This window comes from Larus michahellis, chromosome 5 (genome assembly GCF_964199755.1).
Source record: "Larus michahellis chromosome 5, bLarMic1.1, whole genome shotgun sequence".
In the NCBI taxonomy this organism is placed as follows: domain Eukaryota; kingdom Metazoa; phylum Chordata; class Aves; order Charadriiformes; family Laridae; genus Larus; species Larus michahellis.
In genome coordinates this window covers 17,161,337-17,181,937 of record NC_133900.1, presented here as the reverse complement: position 1 = coordinate 17,181,937, position 20,601 = coordinate 17,161,337, and the positions used below count along the sequence as shown (strand labels likewise).

The following is a 20,601-nucleotide window of genomic DNA, read 5'->3' as shown; positions in this document are numbered from 1 at the left end:
AGGTGGCAGCCGGATACAAAAATATGCTTGTTTTGGGTTAACAGAATCCAGCATCCCCATTTACAGGTGGCGCAGAGGGCTCTGTCAGCACAACCGGCAGCAATCCACTTGCCCTGCCATCACCTGCCGCTTCTTTGGCAATGGTTAAAATCCCACTCTCTTCTACTGTATATTTGTACCTGTGCGTGGAGATTGTGACCCCAGGCACCCTGCTATAAACACTGGGCATCTTCCCTTCTTGTCTGCTCAAAGTGTGACCCCAAGAAGAAGAGCGATGCCGGGAAGCTTTAACAGCTTTGCGACAACATTGCACATGTAACATTGAGCTGTTTTTTCCGGCATTGTCCTGGAATACACCGAACCAGCCAGGCTGTGTGGCTTGCCCCCTGGTCCTGCATCCCCACTAGCAGCACAATTAACCTCAGCATCTTTCCAAAGGTAACCTGGAGAACAGAGCAGCTCTCCTAAGATGGGGGCAGAAAAGAGAGCGTCTCCCTCCCTCACATCCCACCTGCAACGAAGAAAACCCCAAAATCTGACCCACGCCGCTTTGCTTAGATGTGATACAACATGAGTTGTTACAAAAAACAAACAAACAAACAAACAAAAACCACAAACAAAAAAGGAACTATGACTTTCTGTCCTACGCAGCAGAGGGCAACATGTTCAAAAATACGCACTCCTCTGACTAAGACCACAAGAAAAAAAAAAAGAGTCAACATAAAACAAAATAGCTGTAATGAAGATTACCAATAATTTCAGTTAATCACCATACAGTTGAGGACTGCAGAGACACAGAAGTGTATGAAAAGTCCCACAGGGTGGTAGGCATGTGCACGTTGAAAAGCATCACGCAGTATTAATGGTAACCACATGATAATTTACAAATTATATTGCTTCTAGCAAATGTTTTTGATCGCATCACCAAGGCTCTGGCTCCTAACCCATCCCCAGAATTCCCTGAAGCAGTAGAAGTCTTGGACCAGAATCACTTCACTACTTTATTTAGTTTCACGTTTCTTTTCAAGTCAGTCTGCCATACAACAATTTTTCAAAGGTGAAGAAGTAGTGTGGCTTGCTTTCTTAAATGTCTGCCTTCCCTGACTTCATAAAGCACACAGATCCTTGGTCGTTAAACACAGATTTGCTACTAGATCATTTAGCCTGAGTTCCTGTGTGTCCCAGGCCTGGGAAGCGTTAGCCAGCTGCTCTTCACTGAGCCAAAGGACTTGTGTTTTACTAAAGCATGGCTTCTACAAGGGCGTTCTGTCTGAACTGAAGACTACCAATGAAAACCACGATTTTGCGTAGGTACCTGTGCTAATGATTAGTCAACCTCCTTGTTAAACATTAATGCTGTATTTTCTACCTGCATTTGTCTGGTTTCAGCTTCCAGACGTACATTCCTCGATACACATATCCTGATCCTCATGTCTTATCATCAATTTCTTTATAATTATTTTCAAGTCTCTGAAGAAAACACCAAACAGCACCAGGCTTGGTTCAAGGCTTTGAAGAAACCAGCTAAAAACCTTCTACATGCTTCCCATCAATGGCCGTTTGGGGTTGTTTTGGGTTTTTTTTATTTCTCTACTTGTCTAAGGTACGTAGCTTCGTATTCCCTGAGTGTACAATGCCGGGGGTCTTTTTAAACAGTAAGTTATTTGGTACTCAGTCAGGTATCTTATTTCAAAAACCTAAGAAAAAGATATCTACCCATTAATTTTTAATCAAGTAAATTGTTAATTTCCCCAAAGAACAAAATTTGATTTGACAAGGTATGTTTTCTGTAATTTTTAGAAAAAGTGATTATTGTTTTATTACTGGCTGCGTGTACCAAAACGTATCAACCAAAATAGATCTGCTAAATCAAACTCTCCCTAACAGGACAGCTTTTCTTTCCATATTTCACAGACAGGCGCTGTGAGAGTATTCGTCTCTGGTTTGAAACAGACTCCCACCAATATCCCCTGTTCGGCTTAATTGGATCGGATGCTGTGCTATGTGTATTCAAGATCCTGCAACTCCGAGACATCTGAAACAAGTAGAACTAAGTATTTGATTAATATTTAAACATAGCAAAACTGCCAAATATTGCAGCAGATAAGTTTCTTGGGCAAGAATTCTCTGACAGGATACCAGTAACTTCCACTGAAAGGAGCCACTGATAGTTACTTGTATCCTGAGGGGGAGAGTCGGAGCCCTGGAGATCTACTTAAGTTTTCTGCTTTCTGTGCACATAAAGGCAGAATACATAACAAGGTCACGACAGGCCAAAAATAGCAAATCTTCAAGCAGTTGCAATTCAAATAGATACCAGATCTGCTGGAAAGCCAGCAACTTGACCAGCATGCAGAATTTCTGGACATCGCTACTTTTATAGCATTTTAAATGTTACGACCGTTTTTCAAAAGTCGAGAAAAATAACAGGTACATACTTTTCAGGGTTTTCCACTTCTTCAGTAACAAAATTGAGGTAAAACCTAGAAGAGAGTTATAAAGTGTATTATAAGGGCTTGGTAGATTTTGATTCTGTATTTCTTTCCCAAAGAATCAGGAAGATGATTTTAGTTAAGGACTGTTGTTAATTATAGTAAGACTTCGCAGACTCATGTTTGGATTAAGGAGAGTGTGAGATTTAACCTTCCTTCATCCCCACAGTGAGGAAGGGAAATCTCAGAAGAGGCAGCAAAGCAGATAAAAGACAAAAGCTATATAATATCTGTGCAGAATTAAATAATTTTTTTTTCCCCAGCATACTAGGCAAATCATGGTTTACCCTAGTCCTGTACACAAACACACATGCACCCTCAAGCCTCATGTTCCATTTGGGGCTGCAGCCTTTTACAATATCAGGTTATATTGGCAAAATTTCTCATCAGGGTACTCAGCGAGGACTTTTTAACAATAAAATTAATAAAGCTTCAAAAAGATCCCTCCTAAAACCAGGATTTTGACAACAGCGTGTCGTACAGGATCACAAACCCCGGCTGCTAATCCTGCGTGTTCTTGCACATCCTCCAGTACAGGTTGCACTCCGGTCGTATTCCAGCAGCGTGCAAGAGACAGCTACGTATGGGAATTCATAGGAACTACTCGCCGGGCACAGCCCTGCATACAAAGCAACTGTAAGCCTCAAGGTCACTGAACCCTCTGTTCTGCATTTATTAGCACTTGGTCTGTGCATCGCTGGATCACACAGATGTGCCTGGCTCAGATACGGGCACAAAGTCACATCCTGGCTAATTAAACAGAGCAGTCAATACAGCGCTTATGCTGGCTTTCTGCTTTTATACGGGAAGACAAACGATATCTGACCCAACAGTGCTGCAGTGAATAAACAAATGGTACCTGATCTGGCAGAAAGTCTGGGAGCTTTTCTCCATCACAGGCCTTGGACCAGATCTGGGTTAGCAGAAGGAGTTAGCGCTGGCTCACAGTTTAAAAAAAAATGTGATTTTGTGACCGAGCATGAGAGTCTGTAAAACTAGATTTGCCATCTTGTACAACCACCTCAGTACTTGTTTCTAAACTTGCCAGTGCACAGAGCACAGAAGAAGAGATTGGGGTAGTTCAAAGGAGAGGCGGCTTCTGCCAAGTAAGGCGTTCAGCTGCTTCTCTCTGGTCTTAGTCCTGCTTCTAAGCAGAAGTGATTTGACAGCCCTGCGTCTGTCCTTTTATTGATGCAAAGGCATGCTTCCTTGCTTTCTTTTCTCTACTTGTCCTTTTTCATCCAGCATTTTACATACCCAGGTAGTCTCCATTTGCGCTTCGCAGGATGAACCCACACCCACAAGAAATGCTACTTTTGTTTTATTCTTTAAAGCCGTATCATTAAAAGTTAATAGCCTCATCGGCTATGCATAACACTCTGCCCGCGTCCTGGGACACGACACCACCACTTGCAGCACTCCTTCACATTCGCCTTATTGGATTGATTTAGCCCCACGAAACTGATAGTGCAAGGGTATTGACACTCCACTTAATGGCCTGCTCTTCTCCGCTCCCAGGCAATCAATTCGAGCTGGTGACAAAGACAAATAGGCAGCTGGGAAGAACCACTAGCCAAATTAGATCTTTTCCTGCTAATTTCTTTTATAAGTGGCAAATAAGGACCTTGAAATAAAAGTCAGAAGGTGTAAAGGAAAAAGAGAGGTGATTTTTATGGTACGGGTTTGGAACATTAGGTGGCAAATGGCAAGAAATGGGAAGGAAGCAACAGAACAACAGGTGGTTTTGGTGTAGCATTTTACAGTAAACAAACTCTGCCTCGGTGATGAATAATTTTAAGAGCTTTTAAAATTGCCCTCATACAAAAACATACAGTTAGGTTAATGTTTTAAAAGTGAGAAACCATCACATGTACGGAGAGGACTGAGACAGAGGCAGTTATATGAGAGAGAGGGAAGAAGGCAGAGACTGTCTCTAAAATGAGTTCAATTTCTTTGAGGCTTCAAAATGCCAGGCTTTTTTCTTATATATCTATCACAGAGAAAGGCTTTGGACTCTCTTGAGATACCCACCACCATTTAATAGAAAAGTTCTGTTCAATACTTCAGTGTGCATGTTTATAATGCTCCTGCAACCGGGGAGTTACAGACAGGCAGAGAACCCATTGTCCCTCCGAATTAAATAAATAAAACCCTTATCTCTCAGCCCTCGCCTTTTGTGCGAGGTAAAGTACGCGGCTGCCTGTGAGGCTATGGAAAGGAAAGGGAAGACCTGCAGACAAAGCTATCTCGAAATAAGCCCACTCTGTGCATTGTAGTCTCCCCCCTCTGCCCCCCCCGCTGCTGTAAAAGCACGCTGGCACTGTGCGATGTGGAGCCCTCGCTAAGCATGAATAAATCGTAAGGCAGATTCGAAGAGCGGCGGCACCTTTCAAACCAGCTGCTACGTACTTTGGTGGGGGAGAGGGAAAGAACTTGAAAGAAAATTCTGAGCAGGATACTTGAAGGCAGATTCTCCTACCTTTGCTCACAGTCAATAGCACTTGACTTCTTCGGAAGCCAGTTGCACTTCTTGTTAAGTGAGGTCCAATTCTCTTGGAGCAAGAGGCATAAGAATCTAGGGGTTTTACCTCGTTTTGTGGTCTATACTGGTGTTATTGTGGTTCACTGCTTATTCTTTAAATGCTGCTTTTACAAAGCAGAGGCTGAGGTCCACGCAACTTTGTCACAGTTCCTAGATTTGTTTTTCATGCAATTATTGACTTGTTCAACACAAATTAAAGCTTTGTTAACCCTTTTATCAAAACACCTAATGAAAAATTGAGAACGTTCCTTTTCCTTTCTTGTTGCCTTTATTTCTAGTCTTGAGAACAGAAATAAGTCTTTTTTCAGCGTTCAGTGCATGTTTACCTATTGTACACTGAGGAAGAAAGATCTTTCCTTTGTAGAACTGCTTGCAGAGTAACTACTGAGCATAAGGAACAGGGGTGAGATCTACCCTTACTACATGATGTAGTTTGGCAAAAGATGTAGAACACGCTACTCTTTTCTTCATATATATAAATGTCTTTTGTTAGAGCATATTAGTGTTTCTTTTCAAGACAAATACTTATAGGTGTCAACTTACCAGCCTGAATAGGCATACATTCCTGAATAGAAAGCAAGTGGTAATCCCATTACACTGGCATCATTCCCCGCAAAGGCATTTTTAAAGTGCTGTGTTTCTCCTGCAACATCAACAAAACCAATATTGAAAAATAAGCTCTTTGGTCACCTACTACTTTAAAACAAATAAATATATCACACCATGGAACATTTAATCACCCAGCGGTTCACTGACTTCAGGTTCTGCCCTTGACCTTAATTTGTGGCCCAACCCTTGCAGCTGTAATCTGCCAGCAATTGTAAAAAGTTTTGTGGCATCCCTAGTCATGCCATAGCAGAATTTGACCTATTAGTTTTTTGGGGTTTTTTTTTCAAAGCATTCTGAGCTGGATGACACTCACTGCACTGTCATCTCCAGCAGTGACTTACATCAACACGAAAGAGCAGAATGAGCTCAGTAGGTTTTGCTATGGAAAATTTCCCTTCTTTAACATTTTAATCAGAGGGAACTTTTCTAGCATTTCACTCACAAGCAACGTTTTTAAGGTAAAAAACCCCAATAACTTAAACATTTCAACCACTGAAAAAAATTTAGTAACTCCCTGCCACGTTACAGTCAGTATTGTATTAACATTACATTAAGAATTACATATCTATAAAAGCAAACATGTAAGAGCTGTGTTATGCTCTTATTCATTTAAAAGGTGTTCTCTGGTTTGTAAGACCTCCCTACAATATCCCAGATTTCCTGAGAAGCAATGATCCTCCATAGAACAGGAGCAGGAAGAAGCAGAATTCATTCAGGCTTAAATTAGCAATGGGTCAAATCCTCTACCCTTTACTTGGTTTTTATCGAGCCCTCAGTCAAAATTTCCACAGAAGAGGAGGCTTTTTGGGTAAGGGAAGAGCTGTGGCCAGAGGAAGGTCCCAGTGGGGAATCGGGGACTCTGTCTGGGCTACTTAAGGGCAGCAATCCCCACCCAAACCTGGGTCTGGACCGTTCCAAAAGTCTAGGAAAAATGGGGCGAATGGGAACAGAGAGAAATTTTGCACACAAAAGGAGGTGAGGGAAGAGGCATTCCAACTGCCAGAAAGGAAGTGAAAAACATGAAAACAGAAAGAGTGAATCAGCAGAGCGCTACACAGGAAAACTTTTATTTCAGAGCCTATTTCTAACCACGGCCTGCCCCTGAGAAACTGAGCTCACCGCAGAGCCTCACGCGGTGCCGTTGACTCAGATGGGAGGCCTTGTGGAGCATCGTAAAAGAGCATATCCCCGGGGACAGAGCCAACGACTGCGATAATTTTTGTTAGATAAAATCTGCCACCGATTCATTATAAAGTGCTCCCCGTTCTGACCCTCTGCGCCGAATGGCTCCTTGTGCTTTGGGTAGTTATTGTCTAGCGTTACTGTATCGCGAGCGAGCTGGGGCTTGCCACCATCTCGCTCCCCGCTGCTGTTAGGGCAGTAATGGAAAAGCCTCTTCAGGTAGCTGAGCATACGTCAGTGAAAAGAGTTTCCCTGCCAGCATGGCTTTACCCAAACGACTTCCAGAGAGCCAAGGAAAGGCCTGCGCAGCCATGTCCATGCTGGGAGCTGCTGGGAAGAACAAAGGTGTGTTTTCACGTTCCTTGCTTATGCAGCAACATTGATAAAGTCGGTAGAGTAATTCTGGCCCTGCAAACACTTCTGCTTTCCCTTCCTATTCTTGGGTTACCCCCAGACTACTGCCTTTAGCCATATGCTTTAGTCTGTCACTTGGACGAAGTAAAGCATGCACACAGCATGAGCATCCAGTACTTGCAGGCAGAAAGCCCCTGAAAGCAATAGCTAACTACAGCTTCTCTGGCCAGTACAGCACCATTAACTTCACAATTTACACCACCAAAGCAGCAGAATGGCATCCACGATACTGTTTCTTTCATATATTCCCCAATTCCGAGGCCCCTCGGCCACCACGTACCCAGTACCGAACAGGACTAGGCACTCGCCCAGTTAAAGGACACTGGCACCTGCTTTGGGGAGGGGTGTGCCCATCCTGCCCCTTTCACAAAGTTCACGCCAGAGGCAAATTACAGAGAAGAGCAATCCTGTCGCTCGTTTGAAAAGCGAGCCTGATCGGAATAGATTCATTGGCATGCTGAAGGAAATACCAGTTCATCCCAGTGTAGTTCCACTTCTAATCAATTACATGACAGTACTGAGCTTCAGTTAAACAAGCACAGGCTAATTAAGAGATTTTGCTGCTATAAGCATTATTTGGTGGAGGCAGGTGGGGAAAGACTTGGGAGGGTAAAGATAAAAGCACTTTAAAAGCATTTACTTTTCATTTCATACCTTTAATTAGCTGGATAACTCCAGGGACTATAATTATCAGAATTGCTACAAGCTTGCAAAAGGTAAGGAAAATCTGAATGCGGGCACTCCAGCTGACACTCGTGCTATTCAGGACCATCACCAGCGCTGCAAGGGGAAAAAGAAAAGTCAGAAAGAAATACTCGTGTCGCTGAAATTGCCAAAAAATCTCTTTGCCAGCAGAGAGGCCGCACACACAATAGATCCTGGTGCGTTAAAGGCAATACACCCTGATAACCTTCTCCAGGCTGCTGCCCTCCTACTTCTCACGTTCCCCTTCCAGACGCCGCACAAAAAGCTCAAGCTGAGCCCCTCTGTGTGACCCACTGCACGGCCCATCTGTCTCTCCGGTCCCTGCCTGGCTCCCTCCGCACGAAATTACCGCTTTGTTTACCCAGAATCATTAGCTGTTGGTTGGTCATCAGCTGGCAGGACTCTGCCTTGGATAAAAGAAATTAATTGCCCAACCCTTGTCACTCCAGATTTTTGTATCACTGACGGTTTGAGTAGAGATTTGCGTTTTCAGAAAACAGTAACAATTAATAATCATATCAAATTTTCTGACCCCCTTTTAGGCCCCACATAAATTCGTCACCCACTACATTATTTACCCCCGCTCCTCTTTTCCAGTCTTTCTTCTCTATTATTGCTGTACCGCCAGGGATGCAGGAGGGCCAGAGTGCAAGTAACGTGCCCATCTTTGTTGGGAATTGGTGAAAAAATGGAGACTTTTTGTTTCTTGAGAACAAAGCACAGGTCTGCTCCTCACCAACACACGGAGAGATAAGTGAGGAGGGTTTTTATGTCCTGCCTGCTCTGTTCGCATCTCCTTCTGGCTCAGGGAGGGCATCTTCGGGCCTTTACTACAGCACCGACTGTCAGGAGGATGGGAGGTCTTATCATTTGAGTGCCAGTTATTCTAGCTTATTTAAACAATTACCCTAGCAAAACAGAATCAATAAAGGAGTTTAGATATTTCAAAAAAAACCAAAAAAACAAAAAAACCAAACCACCAAAACCAACAAACCCCATATTTAGCTAAAGAACAGAAAACGTGAGTCATTTCACTAGATAAAAAGTCCCTTTCCCCCTCTGCTGCAGGGAAAGGCAAACACAGTCAAACAAGCCTGCTCGCTCATCTTCTCTTTCTTGCCATTGTACGGGGCTTATGAATTAGCTCCTCATCACAGTAGTTCTATACTTCAAACTCTCTCAAGAGCACTGGTCTCTATCATCAGCCATATCACGCATCTTGGGACGCATAAAAACACAAGTTGCTATCTCCCGCCAGAGTCCAGGAGCTAGTTTGTATGAGCTAGCATTGTAAATCTGGCAGGGCACAAGCTTTCTGGCAGCAAAACCCACTGATTTATCCCAAGTCTTTTATACAGGTTCTGCCCACCAGGCAAGGCCAAGAAATATATCATAAAAATTCTTCCTAGATTAAATCAAAAGTAGTTCTGTTTTAATAGAAAACGGAGAAAATTCCAAGTGATCTTGATTCCAAAGTATTATTTAGATATTTTTAACAAAATAAAAACTCCAGAAAATAAAAAAGTATTTTCTGAAATTTTTATTTGGGAGAGGACCCCATGCTCAAATGAACAATTTACCAAAGTCAACATGAACTCACAACATCACCTAATGTGAATATTTCACCAAAAAAGAACTTAAAGGTCAAAATGTTTTTCCAGTTCTGTATTTCACCGTATTTCAGAACTGAGACGTTCTTTTCTAAGTCACAAAGAAATCACTTAGACTTCTGCAAAGTATCAATTGAGATCCAAATACTTAGTTTTTGCTTCATTACTTCCGTGTATACCTGTACTTGTCAGGAACCAGAAAAATCTCAGGGGCCTGATTCATTACTCTATTGTCTCAATACTGCCCTGACATATCTTCACTTATTTAAGTGTTGAAAGATCCCTTTAAGATTGCTACTGACTATTAGCGCTGATTGAGGCGCCCCCTCTTTTCCTAGGACTCGATTACCAGGAAGGTTAACACCTGTCATTTAAGCAAAATACATACAAAATATTCATTTGATGTTTAAGTTGTGAAGACAATCCAGTGCCATAACGAAGCACTGGTACATTTCAAATTTCCTAGAAAGTTCAGGATATCGTGCTTTTCTTTCCCAGAAGAAGCAGCCCAGGCAGGGACCAGGTCACAAGAAAGTGTCAAGTGAGAGTTTTATGTGTAAGAAAAGATCTGCAATTTGACATCCAGCTTATTCAGAGTTCAAGCTGCCTGCAGCAATCGGTCTGTTACCTTACACAGGTCAGAATAGGTAACATGAGCGTCCTCCCTGCAGAGAGCCCTCCTTGAGGTTTTCTAATGCCTTGGTTTCATCCTTCTGATACACATATGAGAATGTCACTGGATGGCAAACTAGTACAAACGCTAATGTCAACTCACACGGAAACTTATAACCTTCCTTGCTGGCCAGCCGCACACGAATCACAAGATCAAATCTGAGCTACACTGGCTTGAAAGAAAAAAAAATGCAGGCTGCTATTTTCATGAAGACAGCCTGCTTGTGAGCAGGCTCTGTTAAAACCTTCTCCATCCCCAACTGTGAGTCCAAGCCAGCCAAACGTTTCAGCTGAGGCTTTCTAATCAAATAGCAAAAGCAAAACGGACGCTGTGAGGACCTTCATTTAATTGGGAAGCTGAAGGGACGCTACACCCACAGTCAATCCAGTGTACGTGCTGTTAGTTTTGATGCTCCTCTATAAGATAAAGTCCCTTGCAGAGCTGGACGACTGCACAAATAGAGTAGTTCAGGTTGCAGGGCTGAGACTCAAGCTCTTAGATTTTAATTTTATTGGACTTAATAGGCTATAAAAATTTAAAGTCTTGTTACAATGTTTACTCTTAACAGTTTTGTGTACATAAAAGACATATAGGAATGTGAAGCTTATCATAGAATCATAGAATGGTTAGAGTCGGAAGGGGATGCTAAAAATCATCTAGTTCCAACCCCCCTGCCCTGGGCAGGGACACCTCCCACTAGACCAGGCTGCTCAAAGCCCCATCCAGCCTGGCCTTGGACACCTCCAGGGATGGGGGAGCCACAGCTTCTCTGGGCAACCTGTTCCAGCGCCTCACCACCCTCACAGGAAAGAATTTCTTCCTCATATCTAATCTAAATCAACCCTCTTCCTGTTTAAAACCATTACTCCTTGTCTTATAATATAGGAATATTTATAGAGGTAAACAGTCCCTCCCCATCTTTCCTGTAGCCCCCTTTAGGTACTGAAAGGCCGCTATAAAGTCTCCCCAGAGCCTTCTCTTCCCCAGGCTGAACAACCCCAGCTCTCAGCCTGTCTTCATAGCAGAGGTGCTCCAGCCCTCTCATTATCTTTGCGGCCCTCCTCTGGACTCGATCCAACAGGTGCATGACCTTCTTATGTTGGGCCTTACACTGCTATCACGTATCAGCATCATACTAGTTGTGTGAGTGACTGGATAGTGAAAGGCAACGGGGAAAAGGAGTCATGAAGAAAGTTGCTAAAGAGCAGGAAAAGAATGTGATATCTGTGGTAGGATTCAAGAGGGAAATTATATCTTGGGACTACGGTCATTATTCAACACCTCTCTTCTATGAATAGGGCCTTATGGAGATACTTCAAGAAACTGATTGCAGGCGCTTTGATACGAGATCACAGCAAGGATCAGAAGGAAGCAGCAACCCCCTGGAAAAAAGGACAGTGAAAGGAGGACTCATCTCTAACATTGCCAACTAAAAATCAGGCATCTAGCATGGCTGCATCCTCAATGAAGAGACAGTTACCTCCAGAGAATGAATAATAGCACCTCTTTCACATGCCTATCTCAAATGAGATGAGTTGCCTTCAGGAAACGTCGCATTCCCTCTTTCCCCGCTAACTCTACGGGGAGCATAGACAATTACCTTAAACTAAACACCTAAGTAAAAGCAAGATGAATCCTAACCAAGGGGAGTGTGGAGGGAGAATAAAATGGTGTTCACGAACAATCAACCACAATGGTAGCACCGATCATGTTGCTTTTCACAATCTCTTTCCTTCACGCAGCCGCAGCTATAGACGGTTAATGAAATCTAATGGGAGAAACAGCAGTAAGCATTACATCCTGGCCTACTTTTCAAGAATATATGTACGTATGTATATTGCCTCAGCAGGAAACCAAGGAAACTACCCTCCCCTAACTTGTCAGGTCAAGGCATTCACATAAAACAAAAAATACCCTCAATTTGCGGATCCTAATGCATCAACTAAAATGAAGTCACGGGAGGCACAAAAGCACCCATCAGAGCAGATTTTGCTATCCCCGCAAGCAAAAGATGTCTTAAACTGCTTGTCTGAAAACTGCCAGCAGTAGATAGCAACATCTGTAACATCTGCCACGATGGGGGGAAAAAAAAAGCAACTAACTATAGACTCACATACACACTAAATTTATACCAATAAAGCTTTTGGCTGGACTATTTGCCAGCAAGCACTGATAGATCTGTAGAGCTCACCTTGGTTTTCAAGCATAATTTTGCCTCTAACATCCATAGTTCAGGGTATTTGAGTCTTTTTGGCAGACCTCCAAATAAAAGAGGTGGAAATTTTACATTATTGCAGTGAAAAATGCCCCAAATACGCATGAATGAGTGTAAAAACTTTGAAAACAGGTGTGAGTTGGTAACCTGCTTTCAGTCTCACAGTTTTTAATAGCTGAAACCTGTTTATCTGCTTTCTGATATGGAGGCCAAGTGAAAAGATTAGAACAGGCTCAGTTAAGATTACTTATCTATTCGGGTTACATATTGATAGTATGATTCAATACCTTTGCACAGCATAATTTATCCCTTCCTGTTTTACCAATATATTCAAGCTTACTGTTAGGAGAAAAACTAAAAAATATAAATAAAGCGATACATGAATATAGGGTTTTTTTGCCCTGTCTGTCGCCATGCTTTGCAATGGTCATAGGCAGGGAGGTAGGAAGTTCCTTCACTAGAATAAACAAAAAATACAGAGGAGTCTACCAGCTTTCACTTAAAGAGAGAAATTAATTTTTAACTCTTTCTCCTAAAAAGACCGTCTTCAGCATCAGAATAAAGGCGGATGGCATCACTTCTGCTTTGTGTCCTGAGACTGTTGTGTCCCACTCAAGCCAAGCTGGGCATTTAGAAGACCTCATTCTCCTGTTTGCATTTTCTTCAGCTGTCCTTCCCTATGCTGGGACACATCCAGGTTCTCCCTCCTCTACTTGGCCACTTATTTTCATAAAAATTTTAGGAGTTAGATATCTTTGAGATGTCTGCTCTGCTCTCAGGTACAGTTAAATTGACTGAGTTTAGAAAAAGTTTATGGCAGACTTACAGATGCACTGAGATATGCACGTCTTGTATTTGCCTAGGTTTTTCTCCTCATGGAGATTTGCTTGAGAAATACCAAGTGAATTAAAGTGATTTCTAAGTCTGAAAAGAACAGGCAACCTTTACTTCAGAGGTTCAGAAAGCTGGGGTATCTGAAGAGAACCTCCAACACAAGCATCCTTCTCTCTATGAGCCATTGAAACGTCCGGACCTTTTGGTTGGTTGTTTTTATCTCAAAAAATAAAAAATAAAAATGAAAGCACCATATTGTGGAACAGAAAATTTCGTTCTACAGATTGCTCAAAATTGCTCAGAACAGATGTGATTTTGAGGGGAATTTTTTGCCCAGCACATGCTTTTCTCCTATAAATAATAAACCAAGAATGAGGGGGTTTTTTTAAAGGTCACCATGTTCCAGTAGTTCCATTTTAGCTTTCATCTGGTCTCCATCTTCTCTGCAGCACTGTCGTTCTTTTTTCACTGCAGAGACACTGAGGTGGAATGATGGAGAGCAGAATGGGCTGTAGCCCCTCTACAAGAAGGACTTGTTTGCAGTTGGTAGAGGAGCAACAGTATCTGCCACTCCCCGTCATAATCCTGGTTGCATCCATCTCAGGCAACCTTTTAATAATAGGCTTAAATTGCAGAAAAGGAGGTTTAGCTGGGGAAAAAAAAAAAATGAGAAAAGCTGTCTTGTGACAACTATAGAAGAGAGCAGGCTACAGTATTATTAGGTGAAACTATAGAAACTCCCTCTCTGGAGGTTTTAAGAATGTTTTCGAATGGTCTTAAACATCCATCAGAAGTGGTTTATATATGCTGATTGTGTTTGGGGGCAGGAAATCAGCTGGAGATTTTTCAAAACCTCTTCCTGCCCTTTCTAGCTTGGTCAGAAATGACAACGTAAAACTACAGAACAAAGTCTCATCCAAGGACAGCGTTTGATGGTGCTTCCCACTACCTTTCCCTCATGCAATAAAGACAGATAAGCAGCACGCACTCTGTCATCACGCACAGGAGGGAAGAGGGACCAGGAGTGGATAAGAAGACAAAAGGCACATCGGTTCACTTTCTGATTAACTTAAAATTTTCAATGGAAGCAAACACTACCTTTGGCACCATTGAATTGGATTATAAGATCTTCAGGGCTCCAATGTGTCTGTTCAGCTCAACAACCCTTTAATCTTACCTATCGCCCGCCAACATGCGCAATACAAAACATTCACAGCAATTACCACCACAACAGCTCATTCTTACCATACGGGAATAACAGTCACACGCTCTGGGATCCATGAGCTTAAGTATAACATATGATCAACGACTACTACAGATGAAACTCCACTGTAGAGTATAACGCAAAGAATATAGGTAAAGCCTTAGCCTGAAATGTCACTGTTTTCCTCAGTGTTGTCCCATTCACCGTCACAAACTTCCCAGAGGAATCCCTTCTTTGGGTGAAATGACAGCTCATCCTACCTGCGCTGTACAGCCCCGTGCTCGCCATAGGAGCAGTGTGCTGTGAACTCCTCTCTCCCTTTAGGCTGTAATTATTTCAGCATAACTCCACACACACCCCCTGCAGTGCTACTTCTTTGTTTAATTACTTTGCGAAGCCCTGGCTTACCACACAGATTTTCAATTAAATTAAACACAATAAAAACCTATTTCAAATTGTTCACTTATTGTGCTTGAATCACTTGCACTTAACAAAATGCTTTGGTGGAGTCCTCACTTAGCATTCCTTCTGTCTCAGTGACCTTGAAGTTACCGAACATCTGTTTCACCCTTACCTCGCACTGAAATATTTTAGACAGATGTAGCTATAAAAAGTCATTGACCTCAAAATTCAAGCCCTTAATTCAATTATTCCTATGAAACCTATAGTTTGTGCATAATTAAGTTAGAAAGAAACGTGGTCACATACTGATTTTTTTAACACTCCTGGCAGAAGGGAACTCTTATCAAGAGAGCTCCTACAAAAAGCCACAGTAACCTGGAGACTGGAAATTTGAATGTCAATTGAACTCCCTACCCCAAAGAAAGAAAAAGTCATCTGATCCTATTATTGTGCAAATCCGAAGGGGTCTCCTGTGTGCCTTTGATCATTTTGCATGTCTTAATTCCTTTTTTCGGTCCTTTTGTTTCTGATACGTGCACTGACCAAATTGAAAGGAACAATCTGTTACCAATTACTCAGGTCTACTCTGCACTCTCCTCCCAGCACAGCTGAATGTGAAAGTGTGCAAGGAGCATCGTCACCAGTGACCAGAGAGAACTGGAACCAAGCTTCTGGCGCTACAGGCACACGGCTCGAGAGTCCCATTCGCATCACGATTTGTACCCTCCCATTTCATAGAATCATCATAGAATGGTTCGGGTTAGAAGGAACCTTAAAGATGATCTAGTTCCAACCCCCCTGCCATGGGCGGGGACACCTCCCACTAGACCGGGTGCAGCCTCCCACACCAGCCCAGATACACCGTAAAGCTCCCGGTCTCAGGGTAGCCTCCCTTCTTCTGCTGGCTATTATTGTTTCTCCGTAGCCCTAAATGGTCCCTTTTACACTAATTGCAAAGTTAGCAAGGGTAGGATAAGCTGCTGGTAACAGACACTCATTTTCATCAAGCTGTACGCCCTGCTCCCAAAGTCATCAGTTGGGTTCCTGCTTCCTGAACCGCAAGCGCCTCGATAAATTTTATTGCTATGAAGGACAGAGTGGGACTAGGGAAGATGATCTCATGTTGCCTGTGCTCCACTCGAGAGAACTACATTTCTTCATGGCATCATACTTGGCAGTCAATTGCCTCCTAAAACAGAGGTAGAGCAAAGCACTTAAAATCAGGTAATCATTCTTCCATATCTCTGGCACGGGCTCACCATCTCTTAGGGACAGAAATTGCTTCCACAAAAGTAAAAAGAGTTCCGCCATTAATTAAAATGGCAACAGAATCAGCCCAGCAATAGATTTTCCCTGTCGTTAATAAAGCCTGCTATTTTTTTTACTACTGCATATGTTCACAAACACACATACCCAGGCAAAAAGTCATGCTGATGCCCTTGGCACTGGATGCACAGTCATTCTGTAATGATTCACATCAGACAATTACTTGTTCAGCATACAATTACTTTTTTGTCCTTTTTTTTGATTTTTTTTTTTTTTTTAAATTTACATCATCTTTACCCTTCCCTAAACGATAAAATTGGCTACTTACTGATGCCAACAGCTGTAATAAGTTTAATCGCAAGTTCTGGGATTTCACACTGCATAAAGAAAGGTTCCAAAATATAGCGTCCAAATGCCAACGATATCACCGCTGTGGCAGCAGGGCTAGAGAGAAAACAACAACAAAAATCATGAAATAAAGCTGCAATAGCGCACAGACAACATTCATACAGGATCATACTGTAACTTCACCGTCGCAGAACTGTGAACCGTACTTAATTGTGGTGCGGTGCCTGCTTGCAACTATGCTGCTGCGTACCATCATTTCTGAACAGAGCAGGAAACCAAGAGCAGTTTCGCTTCGCTCAGCGGTTCTGATCTTGGCAGCATCACTTCTCGCCAGGATTGCTCTTACAACGGCCATGTTGTGAAGCAGCCGTAGACAGAAAGGGGAGGTATCGATACAAATCTTCATTCGCTCACTTGAAGTGCACGTGGCCAGAATTAGATTACGTGGGCAAAACCGTGAGAAAAAGTCGTTGAGGACTGAATTTTAGTGGCCAGGTGTATCTCACCCCTCAGAGACACAAGGAAATGAATTTCAATCAAGCTGAAATTCAGCTTTACTGAAAATAAGTATCCAAAACCTACCCAAAAGTCTGCTACTACAATCTCAGACAATGCAAAAAATGAATGAAAACAGGATTTCCTAAAATGCAAATAGAATTTGTTCCTTTTATTGACTAACAACTTTCTAGCACTGCAAGTGAGAGCAAAAATCCTTGAAGTACAGAAAGCACCTACCATGGAACAGAGAAATGCGAAGAAAGGTATGCAGTTGTTGCATTGACAAATTTGAAATGCACATGATATTCATACAGCCGTTCTTCTTTGAGACAAGCTAAATGTTTGCCAGAAGCCTTAGCACTGACACATTTAATGGCGAATTACCGTATGCCTCACATCAGACACCGTCAGCATATTACAGTTCCAGTGGTCTGTTCGGGTTGGGTTTGGGAGGACACTTTCACCCTTCCTAGGACAACTGGTGGCATCTGGGCTTCATCACGCACTCACACGCAATAAGGACAAAAGGGCATATGCTTCTGCCTCAAAGGATTTTTGAGTTAAACAAGAATCCAAGAAAATTTCTTGGGGGAAAAAAAAACCTACGGCATTTAATAAAACAACACCTCAGCCGGCAGAATTTTAATAAAAATATAGTTGCTAAAAACACTATGGACCAGTGTAAAAATTCTGCAGAGAAGTTGTTATCCTTCGTTGAACGATAAAGGAATTTTCCACAAGGGAGTTTCGCTTGTGAAACAAAACTCACTTTCTTAGCATTATGACTCAACCAAAACGTCACGCACTGTGTTGGACCAAACTGCAGAGCAGTAAAGAACAGAAGTATCTTCCTTGGAAAGTCTCTGCGTGGACATGTGAGGGCTGCTGCTTGTGCATCACCCACACATGAGGACCTGTTCCTTTTACTGACCAACAACTGGCTTTGCAACATTTGCCTTTGCTCAGGGACCAAGTGTCCTCAGCGCTGGATTTACACAGGCATTTACTGACTTCACCTCAGTGCAATATCTCCAATTTACATAAGAAGATCACCAAGCTTCCGGCTTTTAAACACTGCAGCCTGCCAAAAGTAGTTTGAAATGTCCTAGATCAGATGAAAGATCAGATCTTTGTAGCTTTCCCAGACTTTTTTTTTCTCAGTTCCAGCTCCTTTTTCCAGAACTTGGATTTTTCATTCTCATTTTAAGAAAGGTCTTTTTAAAGAGTTCTCTTAAATGCTGCTATCCATACCAGTATATTTTTAAAAACATAGCTTCTAAATTATACCTCTAATAAATAGCTGTCTCTCTCGGATTCCTGTGTTTGGGGGAACATGCCCCATCCCTGGAGGTGCCCAAGGCCAGGCTGGATGGGGCTTTGAGCAGCCTGGTCTAGTGGGAGGTGTCCCTGCCCGTGGCAGGGGGTTGGAACGAGATGATCTTTAAGGTGCCTTCCAACCCGAACCATTCTGTGATTCTGTGATGTTGCTGGCAGTGTAGTGAAGCCATGGAGGAGAAAGTTGAAGGAATGGGGAATTGATTGCAGTCAATTCCTTTTGACTGCAGTCCTAAAGACAGATTGGCAGCCCCCTAACAACTGTCTGTTCAGGAGCGGACAGAAAGGGCATTGCCACCTTTTGTTGAAGGACAAGGAGCACAGAAAGCTGCCAGGAAAGGAGCAGGTATAGTGCCCCAGCACATACCGCAGGGGAGTGAGTCACTTGGCAGCACACTTTCACCCGACCTGTGTTTAGCAACCACCATCATTAAGCACTACAGGCAATGCGTTCACACAGTCTGGCTTCATTTGTTTGAAAAACTACCTTTTTTTTTTTTTTTTTTTTTTTTAAAAAAAAAAAAAAAAAGAGGCATGTAGTATACCCACAACCTGACTTTTGGGGAGGAAAAAAGTTCCTACTTGTCCTGGGCGAGGAGCAGTGCAGTGTAAGGCACATCTAAACAGCAGGTGATGCTGGCACCGTTTAATCAGAATGTGGGCGGAGTTTAAGTGTGTCCTAGACTGTAAAATAGTGGCTGAAAAGATATACAAGAACAGGAAATATTTATTTTGGTTGCGGCTGCTCCACCAGCCCGTGGGTGTGATAATCCTCCGATCTTCCAGAGGAAAAAACGGCTTAGCTGAGAAGTGTGTGTGCAACTTCATCCACCAAAAAAAACCCCAGATACGCATTAGGTCTCAACTTTTTTAATAGCAGCAGCCAATTAGTTTACCAACGCAGGAGTCAGATATAAAACTCTACACAGAGTTTCGGCAGCGCTGCCCTGATCATCACAAGTTATAACAAGCACACCTCCCTTGCTGCCTCTCAGATTTGATGATTAAAGGATCCACTGATGTTCCTTCCCATGCAAGATGATTATTTTCTGGGTGTGGGGCAGATCACGATGACTAAGAGTGTTTTCATGACACTCCTGAGACACTGTCATATGTAAAAAAAAAATAAGTTTACAAGGAGAGGAGTTTATGAAGCCTGGTTTCTTGTGGGTATTTGTGCCTAGGTTAATAAGGTCCCCCTGCCTAGTAAGGTGCGGGTGAAGAGGGGGATTTCTAACACTGCTGTCTTTTGTTGATTCTGTGATGTGCAATGACATAACTACGTTCACAGCACTGTGCTGCTCACCGTGAAAACATAGGTCTGTTTCCTCCGTCTGGTTTTCCTTTTTGGCAAAAAGTTACTACAGTTAAGACATCTGCTCTTTCACCACGTTTGATGGAAATTATGCAGTTAATTCAAAGGTTACATATGGGTGGGGAGGATGGAAGGGACCGTCTGACATACACAATGATTTCCTCCGGAAACAAGATAAGGATTTATAGATTCATAGTGACTCAGCACTGTCAGTGCTCAACTCAACAGTCTATGCTAGAACTTGTCAATATTATGTAAACATAGCTGTGATTTGAAATGGGGCTTGCACTTTTGTGACTAATTTGCTGATTGCGGAAGAGAGGGAAGAGGAGTGCTAACTAGCCTGAGGCAGGAATGCAGCATTCCTAAACTCATTTTGCATAAGTGAGTTGCCCTGTTCTACATGTAACAAGCTCTCCAGCCTCAGAAATACTGTAAAAAAAAATTAAAAAAATAAAAAATTCAAAGAGCCACATTTGTGTTTGATACAAAGATCCATTTACATTATGCAAATTTATTTTATATGATTCGACGATTCGGCACCTTCATATTGCAATTCACCTATACAATGTCATGGGCTGCATGAGTCACAGGCTTACACACCAAGACAAGACTTTAGACATTTTAGATATATAAGGACTAGATGTTGCTTTATTTGGCCAGTCAGTGCTTTTCATAGTAAACAAGAGTTAAGTTCTCCAACACCCCATAAAAAACAAAAAAAAGGGGGCCTGAACTGACATATAAAGAATGCATGGTGGCCCCAAATCTGAAAACTACTGGTCAGTAGCTTCACCAGGGATTATTTCTGTATCCACAAATAACAGCAACAGCACCAAAAGCTAGTGCCAAGACTGAGAAAATGTAAAGGTGACTTCCCTCTTCCACTATACTATAAATAGGCACGGGCATTAGAATTACTAGTGACAGTAATGGATACAGTAAGCTTAGCAAAAT

At 42.5% G+C, this 20,601-nt stretch overlaps 1 protein-coding gene across 1 annotated transcript in view; it reads right to left on the bottom strand.

The window, feature by feature from the left end:
- SLC7A11 (solute carrier family 7 member 11) overlaps positions 1–20,601 on the bottom strand; it is a 64,430-nt gene that overhangs the window by 39,100 nt on the left and 4,729 nt on the right. Inside the window, exons 3-6 of the mRNA XM_074588941.1 lie at positions 16,477–16,592; positions 7,894–8,019; positions 5,578–5,677; positions 2,439–2,483 (exon numbers count right to left, since the gene is read on the bottom strand). Of these exons, the coding sequence (XP_074445042.1) occupies positions 2,439–2,483; positions 5,578–5,677; positions 7,894–8,019; positions 16,477–16,592 (387 nt within the window). The remainder of the gene's footprint in view (positions 1–2,438; positions 2,484–5,577; positions 5,678–7,893; positions 8,020–16,476; positions 16,593–20,601) is intronic.